We start from the raw sequence: 21,603 nt of genomic DNA on the forward strand, positions 1-21,603 counted from the left end.
AAAAAATAATAATGTAGATATTCCACATAGGACAGATAGGGCAAATATTGTGCTGGACTGCTGACTGTTTCACAGAGGATTATTGCACATCCAAGAAAAGGTGAGCAGAGGAGGAGAGAGAGAGAGAGAGAGAAGGACAGAGAAAAGATAGAGGGACAGACACAGAGAAAGAGATAGTCAGTGCATGCTGAGATTCAATGTAGTTTCGGCTCTGGGAAAGAAACTGTCCCTGAGTCTATTTGACCTTGATTTGATTGTCCTGCATCACCAACCAGAGAGCAACAGTTCAAACAAGTGAAATCCAGGATGTGAGGGGTCCTTCAAAATGTTTTTTGCCCTGATGAGGCAGGAAGTATACGAGTCTTGTATTAGGGAGGGCAGAGAGCAGCTGACAGTCTTCTGAGCTGCATTGATGACATGCTGTAGTCACCTCCTGACATCTGCAGTGCAGATTCTGTTCCACACTATGACACAATCTATCGAGGAGTGGTAACAGTTCACCAGCAGCTTGTGATCCAGGTTATTCTTCCTAAGCAGTCTCAGGAAGTGAAGTCGCTGCTGTGCCTTTTTAATGACTGCTTTGGCATTTGCAGACCAAGACAGTACAGAAGAGATGAAGGTATATAAGAATTTGAAGGCTGGGACCCTCTCCACACAATCAACATTGATATAGAGGGGTTCGAGGTCTGTGCTGTTTTTCCTGAAGTCAAAGATGATATTGAGGGAGAACAGGAATTCACCACAAAAGGACACAGTCAATAAGGTAGCTGGAAGTAACTGAGAATGAAGACTGAACAGTCAGGTCAAGATCAGACACAGAAGCCCTTCCTATACTGGTCACATGTTACCAGAGACCACGACCATATGAAGAACTAGCAGTTCACTTCCAAGCGCAAAAGAACAAGGAACTCCACCTAATGCTAATAAAAGTTAGAAGAGACCCTAACTCCAATAACTGGGTGAACTCCCTAGAAAAGAAAGGATATAGAGCTATGAGAAGCTAGCTGGACTCAGAAAGCCTAAAATTAATGTACAAGAACCCTGAACTGTAATCTTAAAGAAACCAGAACTTTGAAAACCTTAGCAGTTGGTTGACTTTTTCTTGTCCAAGAATGTCCACCAATCAGCCACAACTTTAAAACCAGCTGCCTAATATTGTTTAAGACTAGTGTCATCAAAACAGCTCTGATCCATTGAGGCATGATCTCCCTCAAGACTTCTAAAGGTGTCCTGTGGTATCTGGCACCAGGTCGCTAGCAGCAGTTCCTTTAAATCCTGAAAGTTGTGAGGTGGGGCTTTCATGGATCAGACTTGTTTCTTCAGCACATCCCACAAATGCTCGACTGGATTGAGATCTGGTGAATCTGGAGGCCAAGTCAACACCTTGAACTTTTTGTCATGTTCCTCAAAATATTCCTGAACAATTTTTGCTTGGTGGCAGGGTGCATTATCCTGCTGAAAGACGCCACTGCCATCACGGAATACCATTGCCATGAAGAGTCTGCAACAATCCTTAGGCAGGAGGTACGTGTCAAAGTAATATCCACATATGTAAATGCCAGGACTTCCAGCAAAACATTGCAGAGAGCATCACATTCCCTCAATTGGCTTGCCTTCTTTCTATAGAGCACCCTGCTTTTATCTCTTCCCAGGGTAAATGATATACACGCAACCATCAATTCTGAGCTAAAAGAAACAGATCAAGCTGCCTTCTTCTATGGTTCAGTTCTGATTCTGATCTGTTCATTGTAGGTACTTTTGGCACTGGACACGGGTCACCATGGCCTCTCTAATTGGTCTAAAGCTACACAACCCCATATGCAACAAGCTGCAATGTACTGTGTGTTCTGAAACATTTCTTTCATGGCCAAACATGAAGCAACTTGTGCTACAGTATATCTTCTATGGGATCATCCCAGACGGGCTAACATTTGCTTGCATCAATAGGCCTATCACTGGTTCACCGATTGTTCTTCCTTGGACCACTTTTGGTAGGTAGTAAGCACTGCATACCAGGAACACTTCACAAGAGCTGCCATTTTAGAGATGCTCTGACCCAGCCATCTAGCCTTCACAATTTAGCACTTGTCAAAGTCGCTCAAATCCTTACACTTGTCTATTTTTCCTACTTCCAATACATACAAGAACTGACTGTACACTGGCTATACCTAAAACATCCCACCCATTGAGAGGTTCCATTGAAACGAAATAATCAAAGTTATTCACTTCAGCTGACCTGTCAATGGGTTTAATGTTGTGGCAGGTCGGTGTATTGTGGTTTAATAAATATAATTTTCTATTTCAGAATGAAATATCTATGGCATGTATTTGTGTTCTGGTTGGCTAAATCCTCCTCAATGGTCACATTTAAATGACAGTTTACAAATAAAAAGTTATCAAATGTTTTTTGATTCCCTCATTGCTCTACAGTTAAAACGTTAAAAATAACTTTGGCTTCAATTTACAGTAGGCTGATATGTTAAGGAAATCTGCTCATACCCAAAGTCATACAGTGTGTGTGATGGATGGCCAGGACGCTGGCTGGGTGGAAGGACTGAGGGAGACAACATGTTTGGGACATTATCTTCCCCGAGATGTTAGGGGGCAAGAGAGAAAGAGGAAGAAGGAAGGACTGTGCTTGTTTGTATATTGGGTGCTTTGTAGTGTTTTAAGTGCTTTCCCACTTAAATAAAGGTGTATTGTCTGGCAAGCCTTGTGTCTCTACATGTCTTTGTCAGTGTTTGGGGAGCTGTATGTCCCCTGGTAGTCCACATATGTCAATAGTTCCAAAACAGTATTAATCAAAATTAGATTAAATGGATAAAAGACAGAAGACAAATTTAAATGACTAAAACAATGCAGTGTTATCATTGCTTTCTCACAGACCCAGTGCTCTGGGGTTGACAGCCTTTACCTGCTTGTTGTGCATTTGGAGTTTGCATGTTCTCCTAGTGTTTGTGTGGGTTTTTCTTACCACGACCCTATAAAAGGCATGTTAGTTCAATTAGTCAGTGTTATAGGTTAGGTGGAACTTCCAGTCCTTTTGCATACATTGTGTTCCTGTACCTTCCTCTCAGTGTTATTCTGCTTCAGCAAGTCAAGTCAAGTCAGGCTGGGGAGCATGCACTGGTACAGTCCGTTGCCACACCCACTACATGATGAAACAACTCGGGATCCCGGTTGGCAACTCCCCAGGCAGACACGCAGTCTAGTCCCACCCTCTGGAAATGACCTTCTATCTGCCGCAGCCAGGTGTTATGTGGTCGACCTCTTGGCCTGGTCTAGCCACTCAGGTCCCCAACAATGAGGATCTTACGAGCTGGATCACGCTGGGAAACGCGCTACATGGCCATAATGCCGTAACTGACGCTCCTTCACAAAGCCGGAAACGTGCCTCATTCGGGACTCCATGAGCAACTGTTCATTCGACACAAAGTCAAACCAGTGGTACCCAAGGATTTTCCGGAGAGACACAGTATCCAGAGAAAGGCCTGGATTTTTCAGAAGAGATGGTCTTCATCCTAACTGGAGGGGATCTTATGTATTATCCCAAAATATGGCAGCAAAACTGCCTGGTTGACTGATTAGAGCACCTTCCAGGCCGCAGTCATGTGATCTTAAATCACAGGCTGTTGTTTATCCCACCTGTTACTTTCCTGAAGCTGTTACCCATAATCCTTGCCATGGGGCATCCAGTAAATTTAGTCTTGATACAAACCTTAAATTAATTGATAACCAAAAAATAAGGTGAATAATTAGACCAAGGGATAAAACCAGACCCTCCACCAGGGGCATCTGTAATAGAAATGTACTTCAAATTAAAACAAAAAATATATCAGCAGTTCAGAAAGAACCATGCAGTTTTAAATGCTGCTTATCGAACATTCGCTCTCTTGGCACTAAAGCTGTTTTGGTAAATGATATTATATTAAGTAAAAAATCTGATCTGTGTCTACTCACTGAAACCTGGCTTAGTAAATGTGACACTGTCCCCTTAGCTGAGACGTCACCAGATGGCTACTCGTTCCTTCATAAGTCTAGTGATTTTGGTCGAGGAGGAGGCCTTGGAATAATTCATTGTAACAAAATGCAAATCACTTCTAAAAATTTAGGCAACTTTACATCCTTTGAGGCATTCATTTTAAATATTAAAACAGATTCCAGCACAATTATAGTGCTAGTCTACAGACCACCAGGGCCGTATTCATTGTTCATGACTGAATTTAGCAACCTTCTATCTGATTTGGCTATAAATTATGATCACGTAGTACTGATGGGGGATTTTAATGTACACATTGATGTGGAAACTGACACTTTTAGCAAATGTTTTACTTATTTGTTAAATTCAGTAGGATTTTGTCAGATTGTCAAAGGTCCAACTCATAATCATAACCACACATCAGATTTAATTATAACTTACAAAGTTGAAATTCAAAATTTAAATATCACTCCATTAAATGAAGTTATTTCTGATCACTACTTAATTACATTTGATTTAGTCCTACCCTTGTCAACACACTCCCAGATTAAAATAAAGACAGTGCGACATCTAGATTGTAATTCTGCTTCAAAATTTATAGATATTTTGAGTAAGTCGAGTGTAACTGCGGAAAACCATTCAGATCAGTTAACATCAAATGTAAACATGGAAAACAATTTAGATCAGCTAACATCACATTATAATGTGACCTTGAGAGATGCTCTGGACACAGTGGCTCCCCTTAAAACAAAAGTGATCAAAGCACATAGAAACTCTCCCTGGTTTAATGAAAACACTCGAGCTCTTAAATTAGAGTTTCAAAAACTGGAGCGCAGATGGAGAACAACAAAGCTACATGTCTTTCAAATTGCATGGACAGAGAGTGTTAATAAATATAAAAAAGCCCTCTTTAAAGCTCACTCAGAATACTATTCTACATTAATAGATAGCAATAATAAAAATCCTCGGGTACTGTTTAGAACAGTGGCTAAATTAACAAATGGAAATTCAGATCAACAGTGCAAAATACCAACAGATATTAGCAGTACAGACTTTATGAACTTCTTCAATGAGAAAATTAAAAATATAAGATCGCAGATTTCTGCATCACACTACAAACCAAATACTGGCTTAGCAGACCCTGTCTCACATTGCACTCAACACTTTAGTCATTTTAATCCTGTAACTGAGCAGGAAGTCTTAACTTTAATTTCTAAAATGAAGCCCACTACTTGTTCCCTAGATCCAGTGCCAACAAAACTAGTAAAAAGAGCAATGAATGTTCTTGCAGCGCCTATTCTAAACATTATCAGTAGTTCACTATTGCATGGCATTGTACCTGATACACTAAAAGTGTCAGTCATTAAACCATTACTTAAAAAGTCAGACCTAAACCCACACATACTAAATAATTATAGGCCTATTTCAAATCTACCGTTTCTCTCTAAAATACTAGAAAAAGTAGTCACCAATCAGCTTCAGTCACACCTTACGCATTACAATTTATTTGAGAAATTCCAGTCTGGTTTTCGCACTGGTCATAGTACAGAAATGGCACTAACTCCGATGAAGGAAACTCCACTGTAATTATGTTGTTAGACTTAAGTGCAGCATTTGACACCATCGACCATTCTATTTTGCTACACAGGCTAGAAAATTATGTTGGGCTTACAGGCACCGTGCTCGCTTGGTTTAGTTCTTATTTATCAAATCGATTCCAATATGTACAGAAATGTGCTGACAGTACTCCATCACTATACACAGAAGTTCAATATGGTGTCCCGCAGGGCTCAGTACTGGGACCTCTACTGTTTTTACTTTACATGCTTCCACTGGGATCTCTCATTAGGAAACATAATGTTAATTTTCACTCGTATGCAGATGACACCCAGTTATACCGTTCATTTAAATCAGATGAAGTTTCTCCAACGTTGTCTTTAATTAGTTGTGTTAGTGAATTAAAGGAGTGGATGAATGAGAACTACTTGTCTTTAAATACAGATAAAACAGAGATGTTAATTGTTGGAGGGAATGACGCTGATCATAACAATATTTTGTCATCTTTTAACTCAGTTGGAATCCCAATTAATTTTACTGAATCAGCCAGCAATCTAGGAGTTATCTTTGACTCTAGCGTGTCATTTAAAGTGCATATTACAAAGTTGTCCAAAACATATTTCTTCCATCTTAAAAATGTTAGGAAATTAAGGCGCTTTCTAAATAAACAGGATTCTGAGAAATGAATTCATGCATTTATCTCTAGTAGGATTGACTACTGCAATGCAGTGTTCACTGGATGTTCAAACTGTTCTTTATACAGCCTCCAGTTAATACTAAATGCGGTTGCAAGAATTATTACAAGAACAAGAAAATACGAACACATAACTCCAGTTCTTAAATCCTTACACTGGCTCTCGGTTAAGTTTAGGGCAGATTTCAAAATCCTTCTTTTAAAATATAAAGCATTAAATGGCCGAGGTCCAGCTTACTTGTCTGAACTTATCATGACTTACAAAGCAGAGCACACATTAAGATCTCAAGATGCTGGTCTGCTTATGGTTCCAAGGATTAATAAAATAACAATGGGAGGTCGAGCTTTTAGTTACAGGGCCCCTAAACTGTGGAATGGTCTGCCTGCTACTATAAGAGATGCCCCTTCGGTCTCAGCTTTTAAATCCCGGCTGAAGACTTACTACTTCAGTTTAGCATATCCTGACTAGAGCTGCTGATTAACTGTACATACTGCATCTCTATTGTTAGTCATTAGCACTAAAACATAAGTAACATGATAGTTAGAATTGGATACTAACCCTCACCTATTCTGTTTCTCTTCTCGGTACTCAAATGTGGCACTTGGTTCCACGGCCCACCTGCCAAGTTGTTTTGCCTGCCTAAGGTAAAGTCATCCCTGATGGAGGATTGCAGGAATTGTGAAAAAGAGGGGTCCTTTCATCGGATTGGCTGGCCCAACACTGTTTCAGCCGTGGAATGGCCAAATGGTGGAGGCAGCTTGATGGAGGAGTCTCCAGGAGTCTAAAATTATCTAAATCTTATTATGTGATATCATCTACTGTTAAATTCTGCTCCGTACTTCTAAAAAAATTTTAATTTTTTATTGAGGATTTGTTCTGTTCTGTGTATTGTATTGTATTGTATTGACCCCCTTCTTTTGACACCCACTGCACGCCCAACCTACCTGGAAAGGGGTCTCTCTTTGAACTACCTTTCCCAAGGTTTCTTCCATTTTTTCCCTACTAAGTTTTTTTTTGGGAGTTTTTCCTTGTCTTCTTAGAGAGTCAAGACTGGGGGGCTGTCAAGAGGCAGGGCCTGTTAAAGCCCATTGCGACACTTCCTGTGTGATTTTGGGCTATACAAAAATAAACTGTATTGTATTGTATTGTACCAAAGGAGTCCAGTCTTCGTCTCAGGTCACTGTATAGCGTCCATGTCTCGCAACCATATAGCAAAATAGGAAGCATCAGGACTCTAAAGACTTGGACCTTCGTCCTTTTGCATAGATATCGGGAGCGCCACACACTCCTTTCCAGCGACCTCATGACCCCCCATGCTCTCCCAATCCGTCTACTGACTTCACAAGAAGAGTCACCAGAGACATGAATGTCACTTACAAGGTAAGTAAACCTCTCAACAGGGTCGACACTCTCTCCGCAGACAGACACACTGCTGATGGCTGTGCCCAAGAGGTCATTAAAGGCCTGAATCTTGGTTTTTATCGCTCAGTCTCTTGAGCACCCCTATCAGACCCTCCATTAGATGCCCCACAGCCACTGGACCCCACGATCTTGCCCAAAACCCAGTCCATCTAAGCATTGAACAGAGTAAGAGGAAGAACACACCCTTGACGAACCTCAGAATCAACTGGGAAAAACACAGAGGTTCTGCATCCACTCTGCACAGCACTCACAGTACTAGTGTATAGGCTGACCATGATATCCAGCAACCTCGAGGGAATCCCTTGAAGACTCAGGATGTTCCACAGGGCAGCTCGATCATCTGAGTTGAACGCTTTATGAAAATCGACAAAGGCTACAAAGAAACTCTACCGATATCCGCATGTGTGCTCCATGGGAACCCTCAATGCCAGGATGCGTTCGATGGTAAACTTCTTAGGTGTAAAACCAGACTGTTCCGGTCGCTGGTAGGTGAGCAAGTGATCATGGATCCTATTAAGGATGACCCTAGCAAGGACCTTACCTGGCACCGAGAGGAGTGTTATCCCCTTGTAGTTGCTGCAATCCAGGCGATCACCCTTCCCTTTCCAGATAGGGTCAACAAGTCCCGTTTTCCAGTCAATTGAGATGATGGTCGTCTCCCAAATGGAAGCAAAGGTTGCTTGCAATGCCAGGAGGACAACCTTACAACCAGCCTGGAGATGTTCACCCCAGATACCACAGATCCCTGCAGCCTTCCCTCCCCTCAGCTGGTTCACCACTTGTGCAATCTCAGTGAGATTGGGTGGTTCACAGCTAATTGGAGCATCAGACTCACAAACCGTGGACCCAGAGATATCCAACGTCCTAGCCATAGGATCAACTTTGAACAACTGCTCAGAGTAGCTAGCCCAGTGGGTCACAACTGCTGTGTCATCCATAAGGACCGTTCCATCAGCTGCCCTGACTGCGACTGTCCGAGGAACAGATTCGGATTTGGTAATGCTTCGATTCTTTTGTAAGCAGGACGTGGGTCGCTAGACCACAGATGGTGTGTCACTTGCTCACAGATTCCTCTAATAAACGCCTCTTTATCTGCCCTCAGAGCCCTCGCTGCCGTCCTTCTCAGTTCCCGGTACAGACCAGAGTTGCCATTGAGCTGTGCGCTGCGACTCCTCTCGGTGATATCCAGGGTGCCCTTCAAGATGAAACACCTCCAGCAAGAGTTGACAATTTTTTTAAACAAGGGACCAGGAGAAGAGATGGAATCCAAAAGATAAAAGGAGTGGTGGCTTTGTGGCTAACATTCTGCGCAGGTATCCAGAAGGTTGATGGTTGAAATCCTGTTACTGCCAGAAGGGAGTCCTATTCCGGTGGGCCCTTGAGTAAGAGCCTTATCCTGAAAATTCCTTCAGGGGTACTATACAATGGCTGACTGTGTACTCTGACTCCCAATTTCTCTTCAGGGATTATCCAAAACAAAAAAATCTAAAGATTCATTAGCAGAATTCCAAAGTCCAAACTCTAAATCATTGTTGAAAATATGTGAAGCAGAGGACATTTGGACGGAAACTTTAACTAAATAAGCACACGCTAAACTTTTAGTTTTTTTCACCACAACCTTGGATGAATAGGAATTTCACGTCATGAACTTTATACTGTCAGGGCACTGATGACAGTGGTTTGCACACTTCTGGGTCAGTTACTTAGGAACACGTTAATAACCCCTTTACAAAATAACAGTGCCCTCATTAAAAATGCTGATGAACTAGATTAAATTCATTTTATTTGAAATTAACAATGGAAGATTTGAAATTCTAACACACCTAACACAAGGATCAAAAGGTTTATCAAAAAACAGTAGGAGAGCAACACACCAATGAATCCGTAGCCAGGTTATAACAAGTTTCTGTTGCTAGGGAACGTTAATCAAGCTGCAGGTCATGTGATAGAATGAGTGCTGACAATTAAAGTGGGAGCCAAGCCGGAGGATTGTGCACCCTGCCAATGGAAAAGCAGCTAGTCAAGTGCTACCAAGTTTTGTGGTTTAAGAGTCAGCTTTGCAAGTTTTTACGGTATCTTTGAAGCTGATGCCTGTTTTTATTTCTGAATTTAAGTTGCACTTCGATTCTACATAGGTAGTGATGATTTTAATAACTCAGTGTACATTCACCTTACTTTCCTGTAAATGTGTGCTTAATTTTAAAGCCATCTAATCATCTAGCAAATCACCTTCATCATGAGTTTATTAATATCCTGTGATGACCCATTGCTTAAAAGGGTAATAGAAACTGAATCCTTAAAACCCACATCTTTTGGTATTGTCTTAAAAGTAGATATTCATTAAAAGTCTTAGTCCATTGATAGCATTTAAGTAAGTGATTTGTGGCCACCAATCCATTTTTTTCCAGTGATGTTAAAATAGCTATAAACTCTTTCATAAACTCATGAAGATTATAAGAGCAGGGATTATTAGAAGCAAAAATAGTAGAGAAATAAAATAGATATATATTGATCTGCCTATGGAAGGTGTGAGATTGATGGTTAAAAATGAGTTGGCACTGATTTAGAAAGCTAGAAAATATATTACAGTCACCCGAAAACCTCTCTGGATGTGGGATAAGGGACTCATGGACGGTACTGTCTTTAGCTAAGGGAGCTCTCAAAATTCCTAGAGTTTGTTGAATGCCTTGACTTTTTTATAACTACTTGTTAAATGGAACTGGAGCCATTTAATGGGAAGCAGCCAAGTCATTAATTTGCTCCTGTACTGCTTTAAGGCTTTTTCTGAAATGAATTGATTTGAGAAGAGGCACATTTCAATTTGGGGTCAGATATCTTTTCTTGTTCCAAATTGTTGTCTTTATTAAGGAGATAAGAAGGTATTCATCAAGAACAATAGACCAGAAAATGAAATTAACTAAATGAGGCATTGCAGAAACAAAGTCAAGGAACGAGTCACGGTCAAAATACCAGAAACTCAAAAGCACAACTGAATATCAAAGCTACTAATGCAAAAACTGAAGTAAAAAAATAAATAAAATAAAAGCAAAAATATCAAAAAACAGTAAACAATCTTATTCCTACAAATCAAAACGATTGTTTGAAAATACTTTTTACCCACGAACTTGGCCGTGGATCTTACCATGTCTCTATCTTTAATACCCGCACCATTAGGATGCAACATGCAGTGCCCCACAACCAATAATTAACAATATGGTAGTGATCATCAAAATGAAAGAAAAACAGATCAACAAAATGGTATTATTCTAATGTCAGAAACATTATGGTAAACATTGCTAAGTACCAGAAACATATAAAAATAATGTTAATTCAGAATCAATATCAGAGTCCATCCATCCATCCATTGTCTCCCGCTTATCCGAGGTCGGGTCGCGGGGGCAGCAGCTTGAGCAGAGATGCCCAGACTTCCCTCTCCCCGGCCACTTCTTCTAGCTCTTCCGGGAGAATCCCAAGGCATTCCCAGGCCAGCCGAGAGACGTAGTCCCTCCAGCATGTCCTGGGTCTTCCCCGGGACCTCCTCCCGGTTAGACGTGCCTGGAACACCTCACCAAGGAGGCATCCAGGAGGCATCCTGATCAGATGCCTGAGCCGCCTCATCTGACTCCTCTCGATGCGGAGGAGCAGCGGCTCTACTCTGAGCCCCTCCGGGATGACCGAGCTTCTCGCCCTATCGTTAAGGGAGTCAGAAAAACAAAAATTATAACACAGTGTTTCAAAAAACTGGGATCTCATCAAGGTCTGATTCCTTTGCAGGGAACTGTAATATTTAAGCTGAGAGCTTAAACTCACCAATGCCAGGTCATCAGCCTAACACCCACATATTTTTAATGTTTCTTTAAAAGTTGTATTTCTTTTCTTACTTCTTAGCCTTTATTGTTGTTATTTTTTAGAACTTGCTTATATAGTGGAAGGTCTTGGGGAGAAGGAGACTGCCCCGCTGCAATGACCAATAACTAATACCAGTACAAAGCAGGTCACCGCCATGCACACCGACACTCACTCACTAACATTTGGTCCATTTCAAGTTCAACTCATCAATGTGGCTGCATGACTCTGACCTGCTGATGGTGGTTTCAGTTCTCCAGGGGAATCCCACACAGTAAGTCAAAACATGAGTCCAAGCCTTATAAAGCAGCAATGTTTTCCACTCCACAAGTGGTGGTGATGGTGGCATGTTATAATACTAGAGTTCCAAATGAGTGAATCCCATCACTTATCCTTTAAGATGGTACATTAGTGATTCAGGTATGTCCATCCAACATTCCATTTCCTAAACCTATGCTTTCCAGTAAAATGGGATATAGTTATACAAAGCTTATTCTACTGTCTTTAGGTACAAGATAGGAACCAACCAAGGCAGAGAGAGACAGCAGTCTATCACAATGTTTGGACTTTCTGCCCATGTCTGATTTCCTTGGGGTACTCCAGTTTTTCTCCTAAATCACATAGACATGACAATGAAGTTAAATAATCTCTAAAGTGGTGAGTAAGTGAGGGAGTGAGTGTGCATACATGTGCCCGTCTGGGTGTCTGTCTTGTGGTCGACTGGTGTCCCATGCAAAGCAAAGCCTAGAAACAATGTGGGAATGATAATCATTATAAGTGCTGCCAGTGATGTCATCAATATTCATTCATCCATCCTTCCATCCATCCATTTTCTAAACCCACTTATGCAGAGAAGGATCATTGGGGTTATGAATGTCACTATTGATAAAATTATGTTCTGGATTTCTAAGGTTTTGTACATATTTTTTCCTTTGGAAATGGTATTCTTCCTTAGGAAGTAATTTAGGGCTGAGGTTCTGTAATTATTCTGTATGTAAAAAGAAACATTTATTTTATTTTTTGCTATATAATTTATTTGCCACATCACCTTTTTGCTTTTCAGTTCTGTTGCAAAGACGCTAGTTTTTCCTAGTAGTGTGGCTTTGTGGTGTGCCACAACGTACGTCATCATTAGCGTGACATGTTAGGTGGTCTTTGCAAACATGACACCGGGCGCTTACGTTGGCAACACTGTACAAACAGATTGGTAAGGTTTCATAACCTTGGTATATCAGTGTCTCACAGCTGTTTTCATGTCGACGTGTGGCGGTGTCTTGCTGAGTGGCGTTCATTATTGTTGTTGCATGTTCTTGTGTGCAATCGCGAGAATGTCAGGGCTTACATTAGAGTAACAAACAAACACCAGATCACACGGCACTGTCTGTGAGGGAGCTTTTAGCCTGTAAACAAATAACTGTTTTAGAACACCCTCACTACTCTCCTGGGGCCTCATGTATAAACGGTGCGTACGCACAGAAATGTTGCGTATGAACCTTTCCACGCTCAAATCGCGATGTATAAAACCTAAACTTGGCGTAAAGCCATGCACATTTCCACGGTAACTCATACCTTGGCGTACGCAATTTCTCCACTCGGTTTTGCAGACTGGCGGCACCCAGCGTCAAAGCAGTGCTACTGTTCCTGTGTGATCACCCTTTCTTTCTTAGATCCACATTCCTGACGCGGCTTTATAAATACACTGAAACTAACTGCATATTGTTTATTAGTGTAATGCATCTGATTGCAATTAACCTGCAGCAATATAATGGTCCAGGGAATATTCATAGTATTCCAAATACCATAACTGCTTTAGCATTGTTACGCTCACTGCATCTTCTTCTTCTTTCAGCTGCTCCCGTTAGGTGTTGCCACAGCAGATCATCTTTTTCCATATTACTCTCACTGCACCACTCGGAGTATTTATATCACTGTATCTGAGTGGGAAATCACAGCAGCAGCTGATCGGAAAGAGAATTATCGGTATACAGCATGAAGCAGACGCTGCCTGAGCCAAGGCAAAACGCTTCAGAGACTTCCCTGTACGGACTTCGCGGTTTAGAAAAAGTTTCATCCCAAGAACTCTAAATGCACTCAATCAGTCCATCAAGTGCTCCTTGTAGAACTGTTTACTTATAAGTACAATTACCCCACTGTAAACTTGCACTACAGTTATAATATTGCACAACCTGCGCCACTTTATGAAGTGTGTATTTACATATGATGATATCATTTTTAAGATGAAATGCAGCAAAATATGTTGATTATATTATACAGCTAAAATTTTAACTTCACTTAAATAATCTGTATTGTTAATAATTAAGCATGTGAGGACACGGTGCCGCAGCGCTAGCTAGTTCAGGGATTGTTCCTGCATTGCGTTGTATTCTTGCGCTGACGCGACACTGGAAAGATAGACGGATAGAATAATTAAACATGTACTACGAAGATATTTCAATGTTCCTTAAAAGTTTTGAAGAATCGGCGTTCTAAGCTTACAGATGGCTTAACGTCTATTACAGAGCTGATTGTGTGGCGATTGGGTATTTGGAGAAAGAAAAGTAAAGACAGGAATTGGAGGTTAGTACGTTTGAAAGAGACAGTACTTCTGTAATAAATTATTTAATCGAAGGTCGCACATGGCGCAGCAAGACTCTTGCGTGAGATATGAACAATCACTGCGCCACCATGTTCCCATGTTTAATAACATGCTTTCATTCCTATCATCATGAAAATGATATCACGTATACATCTCAGTATTTTAATTATTCAGAGAGCTGTAATATCACGAATGTAATGGATTCTGTGTCCTGTCGGAAAAAGAGAAAGAATGGAAGCACGTAGTGATTCACACACATAGAGCACATTGAAGATCAAATACAGAACAAAGCATTTAACGTGCTACTTGAGAAACTAGTAAAATAAACGATTTTAAGATGAAGTTCGTGATGTTCTACTTTAATGGCAAAATAAACTACGTGATTAAAGTGGAAATTTCGAGATTAAAGTTGACATTTCGTGCTTTTTTCCCACTGTGTGCCTATATTTTGTCTGTACCCTAATAAGCTTTCATATGACACTCAGACAGTGGGCTACGAGTTGCCTTTTCACGGCGACTTTGATATGTGATTTCTTTTTTATTTCAGGCACTGTGCGACTTTGTGAACTTGGATCTATCGAGTTTCTCCGACACTCTGTCACTCGATCAACTTCCTTTTGTTGATTATACCACTGTTTAAACCAACAAATAGTACGTTTTTCCTTTGCCTCCACTTGGTATTCGCTGAAATTCTTATATTTTCCCCTGTGCTTTTCCCATTGTCTTTTCACAGAAGGCTATTTATATTGATTTGCATATTCAAAGAGGCGTAATTCTGGGAGGAGTTGGGGCGGGACAGAAGGCGTGTGCACGTACGTTACTTTTCACGCTGATCGGGATTTATGTAGTGGAAGAACGTGAAAGTTTGCGTGCGTACAGATTCCTGCATCTGGATTTTTCTGTGCGTACGCACATTCCCGCTTTTGTGCTTACGCCATGTTATAGTGTGAGTTCTACGCACTGCGTTATACATGAGGCCCCTGATCTGGTCCCCAATTACTTTTTTCTTTACCCAAAGATAAAGGAAATATTGAAAGGAAGACATTTTAATGACATTCAGATGTAATACGACGACAACTCTGATGACCATTCCAGATAAAGAGTTCTAAAATTGCTTTGAAGGGTGGACTAGGCGCTGACGTTGCTGCATAGCTTCCCAATGTGAGTACTTCAAAGGTGACCATACTGATATTCAACAATGAGGTATGTACTGTAGCACTTTTTCTTGTATGAGTTCACAAACTCAATCATCAGACCTCATATATACCAACACAATGATTATTTTGTTATGTGTATTTGAATAAAAACACCTTCTCAGAGTGTCGTGTGTTTATATTCTGAACTTGTGATTTTGATTTTCTTGTGTGTCCTTTTCTACTACGACATTGCTTAATGATTTTTGGCTTTGTTATTTTCAATCTCTCTGTCCCCTCAGTAACGTCTCTCGCTTTGATCTTTGACATTATTTCATTTTCTGACCTCAAGCCTCTCTTTAATTTTTTGAGTTTGGCACTGCTACAGCAGTGAGGTAGTTGGAGCCTATCCCAACAAGCGCTGGGTGCAAAGCAGGAAAAATTCTGGAACAGTGAGCCAGGCCACCGTAGACTGTGCACAGACACACACACATGCACACATCAGGGACCAGTTTAACATTGCTAATCTGCCTAACCTGCACGTCTTTGGTCTGTGGGAGGAAACTGGAACACACCAAATAGTTTTTAAATTCTGTCAGTGCCTCATTTTGGTAGGGTTGTCTCAACCTCCCGGTGACCTAGGAATGGAAAAATATGAATGGATGTAGAGATATGACAGTGTTGCAAGGTTAGGCCCTTCTTCTCTAGAAGTATGGAATGGAACAAGCAAGTTCTGAAAACTGATGAATGGTTCTTTTATTTTTTAATGTTACCGGGCAGGCTCTATCTTCTTAAGATCCAATAATACATTAAGTTAATTGTGAAAAAGGCTTTATGTATGGAAGTTTCCTGCCTTCTGTTCATCTCCTCATACATGTTTATTGGATTTTCAAATTTAGGAAATTGAGGGATAGTTGCTTCATGACAACTGCCTGATGTTCACAGGATAGGTTTCATCTCCTCAAGATCCTGTAATGCAATATTTGAGTTCACAAATGAATGGACGGATGGGAGATCGAATTGTCTTTCATTAATGTACCGTGTTTATGCTTTCATCCCTGTTATTAATTTGGAAGTTACTTTGGATAAAGGCGTCTGTTAAACAAATGAGCATGAATGAATGGACTTGATGAGCAGGATGACTGCCTTTTGCTTGAGACACAAGAACATTTATAACAGTAACGCAACAAAGCATTGTTTGCTTGACTAAAAGCACTCACCCCCTCATCCTGATAAAAGTAAATTACAGTGAATGTCAACAGTGGAAAACATCTGGGCTGAAGACATCTGTTGTTTATTTGTGAAAACTCTGAATAATCAGAAAGCATCTAAGGAAACCGAATAGTGCAGAGCAGGCACTTACTGTAACACCCCGATTGGTCAGGGTTTCTTTGTACGTGAAGTTGCACACTGCCCAAGCCAAGTAGTATGTGGACATCCTAGGAGTCCTGGCAAAATGGTCAGTGACCCAACCCTCCTCATCCGGCTCTGAGACCTCCACTGGCATGTTGGATAGAGACAGGTAGCTGCTTTCATGCTTGATGCTGATTTTGAACGTGGCTTTATAGATGGGCTCATCAAAGCAGGGGAATGCTTTCCTTGCGTGTGTTGGAGAAAACTGTGTCACAGCCAAGTACCTGGAAGAAAAGGAGGAAGCCATTAGCACAGAATACAAGAAGCAATCATTGACGACACAGAGAAGCAATTAACTTCCATGTCAAACACAAAGATACAGTCCCATGTTCAATAGAGCCTCATCTGCATAATTAGAAAATCTGTAGGCAGGCGTAATTAAGGGTCCTTGAAAACGTGAGGGCTCTGCTGCATAGACCATTCCCACACTTCAGAACATTGTATTTTTGAACAAGTTAGAAAATGTACGCACGACATAACATTTCACTGCAGTCAGGGACTTAGTTAATGATTTTGAAATTTTGAACATTTTACATTTTTGTTTGTTTACTTCATCAAAGATACAGTTATTCAATTTTGGGTTATTATATGTTTATGTAACAATGAGTCATATACAAAATTAGCAATAGTTGAAGAACGTAATTACATGTGTTAGCAAAATACCTGAATTCCATGTTTTTAAGTAGCATTTTACAATATCATGTAGTTAAAAGCTGAGCCAAAATAGCCTTGTGGTGGTTGAAATAGCTTTCACAGACAGCATAATTAACACAAAGGATGTAAAAATTGGATTGATTGATGTACGATTGTTAGTTGTTGGTTGTGGATTGATTTATGGCTAATTGCAGTTCAGATTCTTTAAGCACAAAGGAAAGAAGTACCTGATAGAGAAGTTCTATGTTGAGGTCTCCAACTTAATTTTTGGTCCAAGATGGATAGCATGGACTAAATTACTGTGCCTTCCATAATATTTGGGACAGACACATTTTTCCTTGATTTACTCCTCTGCTCCACAGTTTAAAATTACAAATCAAACAATTCAGATGTGATTAAAGTGAACATTGCAGACTTTCATACATTTCCATACATTTTGGTCACACCATGTAGAAAGGATAACACTTTTTCTGCATGGTCTCCCATTTCAGGATACCATAACGTTTGGGACACAGCAATGGTGAGTAAAATTAAAGCAGTTTTATTTAGGACTTTGTCACAAATCTCTTAAATGAAATGACTGCTTGAAGTCTGACATTCATAGACATCACCAGGTGCTGAGGATCTTCTCTGCTGATGCTCTGCCAAGCCTCTAATGCAGCTATCTTCAGCTCCTGCTTCGTTTCGGGGGTTTGACCCCTTAAGTTTTCTCTTCAGCATATGGAAGGTCTACTCAATTGGATTTAAATTGAGTGACTGGCTTGGCCATTCAAGAATTTTCCATTTTTTAGCTTTGAAAAACTCCTGTGTTGCCTTGGCAGTATGTTTGAGATCATTACCTTGTTGTCGGATGAAACGCCGTAAAATGAGTTTGGAAACATTTACTGGATCTTGAGCAGATCAGATGTTCCTCTACACCGAATTCATTGTGTGACTGCCGTCAGCAGTTCCATTATCAATGAAGATAAGTGTGCCAGGACATACATGCCCAAGCCCCACCGCCATGTTTAACAGATGAGGTGGTCTGCTTTGGATCATGGGCAGTTCCTTTTTTGTCTCCACACCTGCTCTGATGCAGGTTCATCTTTGTCCCATCTGTACACAAGACCTTTTTTCCAGAATTCTGCAAACTCTTTTAAGAACTTTTTTTGCAAACTGTAATCCTGTTTTTGTGGCTAACCAGTGGCTTGCATATGAAGACTGTTTCTGATCTGACAAACAGGTATTTGGGGTTTTACTTTACCACAGTGAGGATTCTTCTGTCCTCAGCAGTGGAGGTTTTCCATGGCCTACCAGTCCTTCAGTGATTGCTAGGCTGACCAGTGCGTTCTTTCTTCTTAATGATATTCCAGACAGTTGATGTAGGTAATCCTAAGGTTTTACCAATGTCTCTAATGGTTTTATTTTTGTTTTCCAGCCTCATACTTGCTTCTTTGGCTTCCCTTGGCACAACTCTTATCCTCATGTTGAACAATGGCAACTCCAGATTCCAAAGGGTAGAAGTAAGTCAAGATATTATATGAAGCAATGAAACCCACCTGAGGAATCACAAACACCTGTGACACCAATTCTTCCAAATGTTATGGTGTCCTGAAGTTGTGGGGACCATGTAGAAAAAGTGTTGTCATTTCTACATGGGGTGAATAAAATGTATGCAAATCCCCTTCAGTGAAAGTCTGCAATGTGCAATTTAATCACATCTGAATTGTTTGATTTGTAATTTTAAAATGAGAATCATTAAAATCTGCAGATAATGCAGCCATGAGGTTGTTTTTATTGTAACATAAATACTAAAAAACATGTTTATTCACTGTATGCATATATGCCTCACTTAGAAAGCTGCTTTCCACTTTCATTCATTTCCAGATTAATTAAGTAACCTTTTGTTTTCCATGCTTTCATTTTACACTTTTATGGCTATGGTGTTTCTGGCCTTGCACGTGACTCTGCTGAGGTTTAGGTACTTGTATTGGGGATTTATTTTTGCCATCATGAGCAGCTATTAGATGCTACAAAGGAAAATATATAAAATATAGAAGATGAGATAACTTCTCGTAAAATACATTTGTAACATAAATTTAATCAGTAAAAGAGGCTGCACAGAATGTTTCATCCTTTTAAGACTGGTTGTTCTGATATTTCAACAATGCTTTCAAATGATTATTTTTCAGATTTCCAATATTTTTATAGCATGCTCTCTATTCAAGAATTCTCAACAAAAATTAAGCTTTTCCCAGAAATTTACTTGAACAATAAGAGTACCAAATTCCAACAAAATGAGTTTACCAGAAGTTGAGTTGTTTTAAGCAGGCAGACATACATGACAATGACAGTACCTTGTGAAATAAAGATATAAAATTAATGTTAACCCTTCATTTCTAACTGTAAGGAATTTCTAGTCATAACTAGTATGTAGGTACAGATAGCTTAAAATTATATTACCCGGGACTGACTACTTTAATAGCACGGTGTCAGATTGTTTTTTCACTTTGTTTATTTTTGCTATCTGAACGTAAATTCTTCAGTTTGCCAAAATACTTTTTATCCTCAATGAGACATTTAACAAAACAAACATGAAAATTGTGTGAGTCTTCCTAATTATAATTCTAACTTTGAGATAAGGCACTTATTTTTAATAGGAAGATAAACGTTTTGAGGTAAGGAAGACAGAAGTTTCAAGCTATGGTGGGATCAAACATACAAGCTTAGTGTGCATTTTATGAGCCCTGAATAGGAAAGGAGACTCTGGGTGAAAAGAAAAGGAGTAACACAGTGGTTAACATTTCTTTCCTCCTTTCCTCTAGAGTAGACACCATATGACGTATCCTCATATCACTTCTGCCAGGTCCCCTTATGGCCATTTAAGGATCCTCACCACCAGAAGTCACCGTACATCCGCAGACCTGCTTTAATGAAGGAACAATCTCTGTGGAACAGAGCTTTCCTTTCTGACAAACCAAGCCCGTTAGGCCACCAAATCCTTGGGATTTGCAGTTTTCATTTCTAAGTCATCCCTTTATTGCCCAAATTATCTCCAATTATTTACACGTGACCTTCTTTTTGTTACTGTAGTAATACTCACTGTTCATGGTGCACAAGAGTGGTGACGAGCTGGATGTTGATTAACACATGCAAGAAAGTATTTAAATATTGACTGCATAAACCTAACAATGTATGACTATATTAACTTTACTACTGTGATTAGGAGATGGATGTCACTAATAGTGGTTACAACCACATAGTTGTAGATTGCAGAAAGAAATCCAAATGGACAAAGCTACAAGACCCTATGGGAAGTTGCTATATTGGAAACTTTACCAGTGATGTTAGGAAACTGAAATACCTTGAAATTATCTGACTAAGTAAATATTTAACACACCCTTTCCATCAATGAGGTAATCATGGGTGCTTTTAGCAACAGAGATTTCATTAAGCTGTTGGTATCCAATTGTTCAAAATCAATTACGTTCAGGGATCATAACGTAGTACTCTTCGGGTCCATAAAACGGGGGAGTAGTTTGTAAAATTCAGCCCTGTAAAGGTTAATTATCCATAATTAAAGGAATAATTAAACTGTAATTGAGACCATTAAAAGACTATCAGCGGTTTGTAACCAGGACACAATAAAAAAGTACAAAGGCCTCACTTTACAGCTATCGCGCGAAGGACATTAGAATATCACATAAGAAATGATGATCTTTATAACAGCATATCAAGGGCACTGATCTCCAGGTGTCTCCAAAGCAGTCTCTTGCCAGAAGGTCGTTGTGGAGAGAACTTGTGGCTTTTTTTTCTGCCTAATGCATTTCAGTAATGTTTGTGTCAGGAATGGCTGGGGGAGAAGATATGTGGCACTGAAAACTCGGTACATCTCAGACTATAAATATAACACCAGGTCATGGCACTTGAAGAACTACTCATGTGAATCTACGCTTATAGGGTGTTTTGATAAGGAGGATAAGACAGTATATGAGTCTGGTGGAAAAGTTTCTTGGTACAAAGAGAATTGTCTGCAACTCAACATCAGCAAAACCAAGGAACTGATTACTGACTTTTGCCTCACCAAAAATCCTTTAGTCTGATCCCTATTCAAGGAGTAGATGTAGAGGTGGTCCACTGCTACAAGTGTTTGAGGGTCCACATCAATGACAGGTTGGACTGGTCTCATAACACAGAGGAACTATATAAGAAGGGGCAGAGCAGGCTCTTTTTTCTTAGGAGACTGTGTTCCTTTAATGTTGGAAGTGACACCGTCATCTATAATTCTGTGATGGCCACTGACATTTTCTGGGCTGTAGGGTGCTGGGC

General features: G+C 40.1%; 1 protein-coding gene across 1 annotated transcript in view; it reads right to left on the reverse strand.

The window, feature by feature from the left end:
- The window catches only part of LOC114664349 (thyrotropin-releasing hormone-degrading ectoenzyme-like), a 940,843-nt gene that overhangs the window by 892,643 nt on the left and 26,597 nt on the right, over positions 1-21,603 (reverse strand). Inside the window, 1 exon segment of the mRNA XM_028818439.2 lies at positions 16,592-16,865. Within this exon segment, the coding sequence (XP_028674272.2) occupies positions 16,592-16,865 (274 nt within the window).

This window comes from Erpetoichthys calabaricus, chromosome 1 (assembly GCF_900747795.2).
Source record: "Erpetoichthys calabaricus chromosome 1, fErpCal1.3, whole genome shotgun sequence".
Taxonomy (NCBI): Eukaryota; Metazoa; Chordata; class Cladistia; order Polypteriformes; family Polypteridae; genus Erpetoichthys; species Erpetoichthys calabaricus.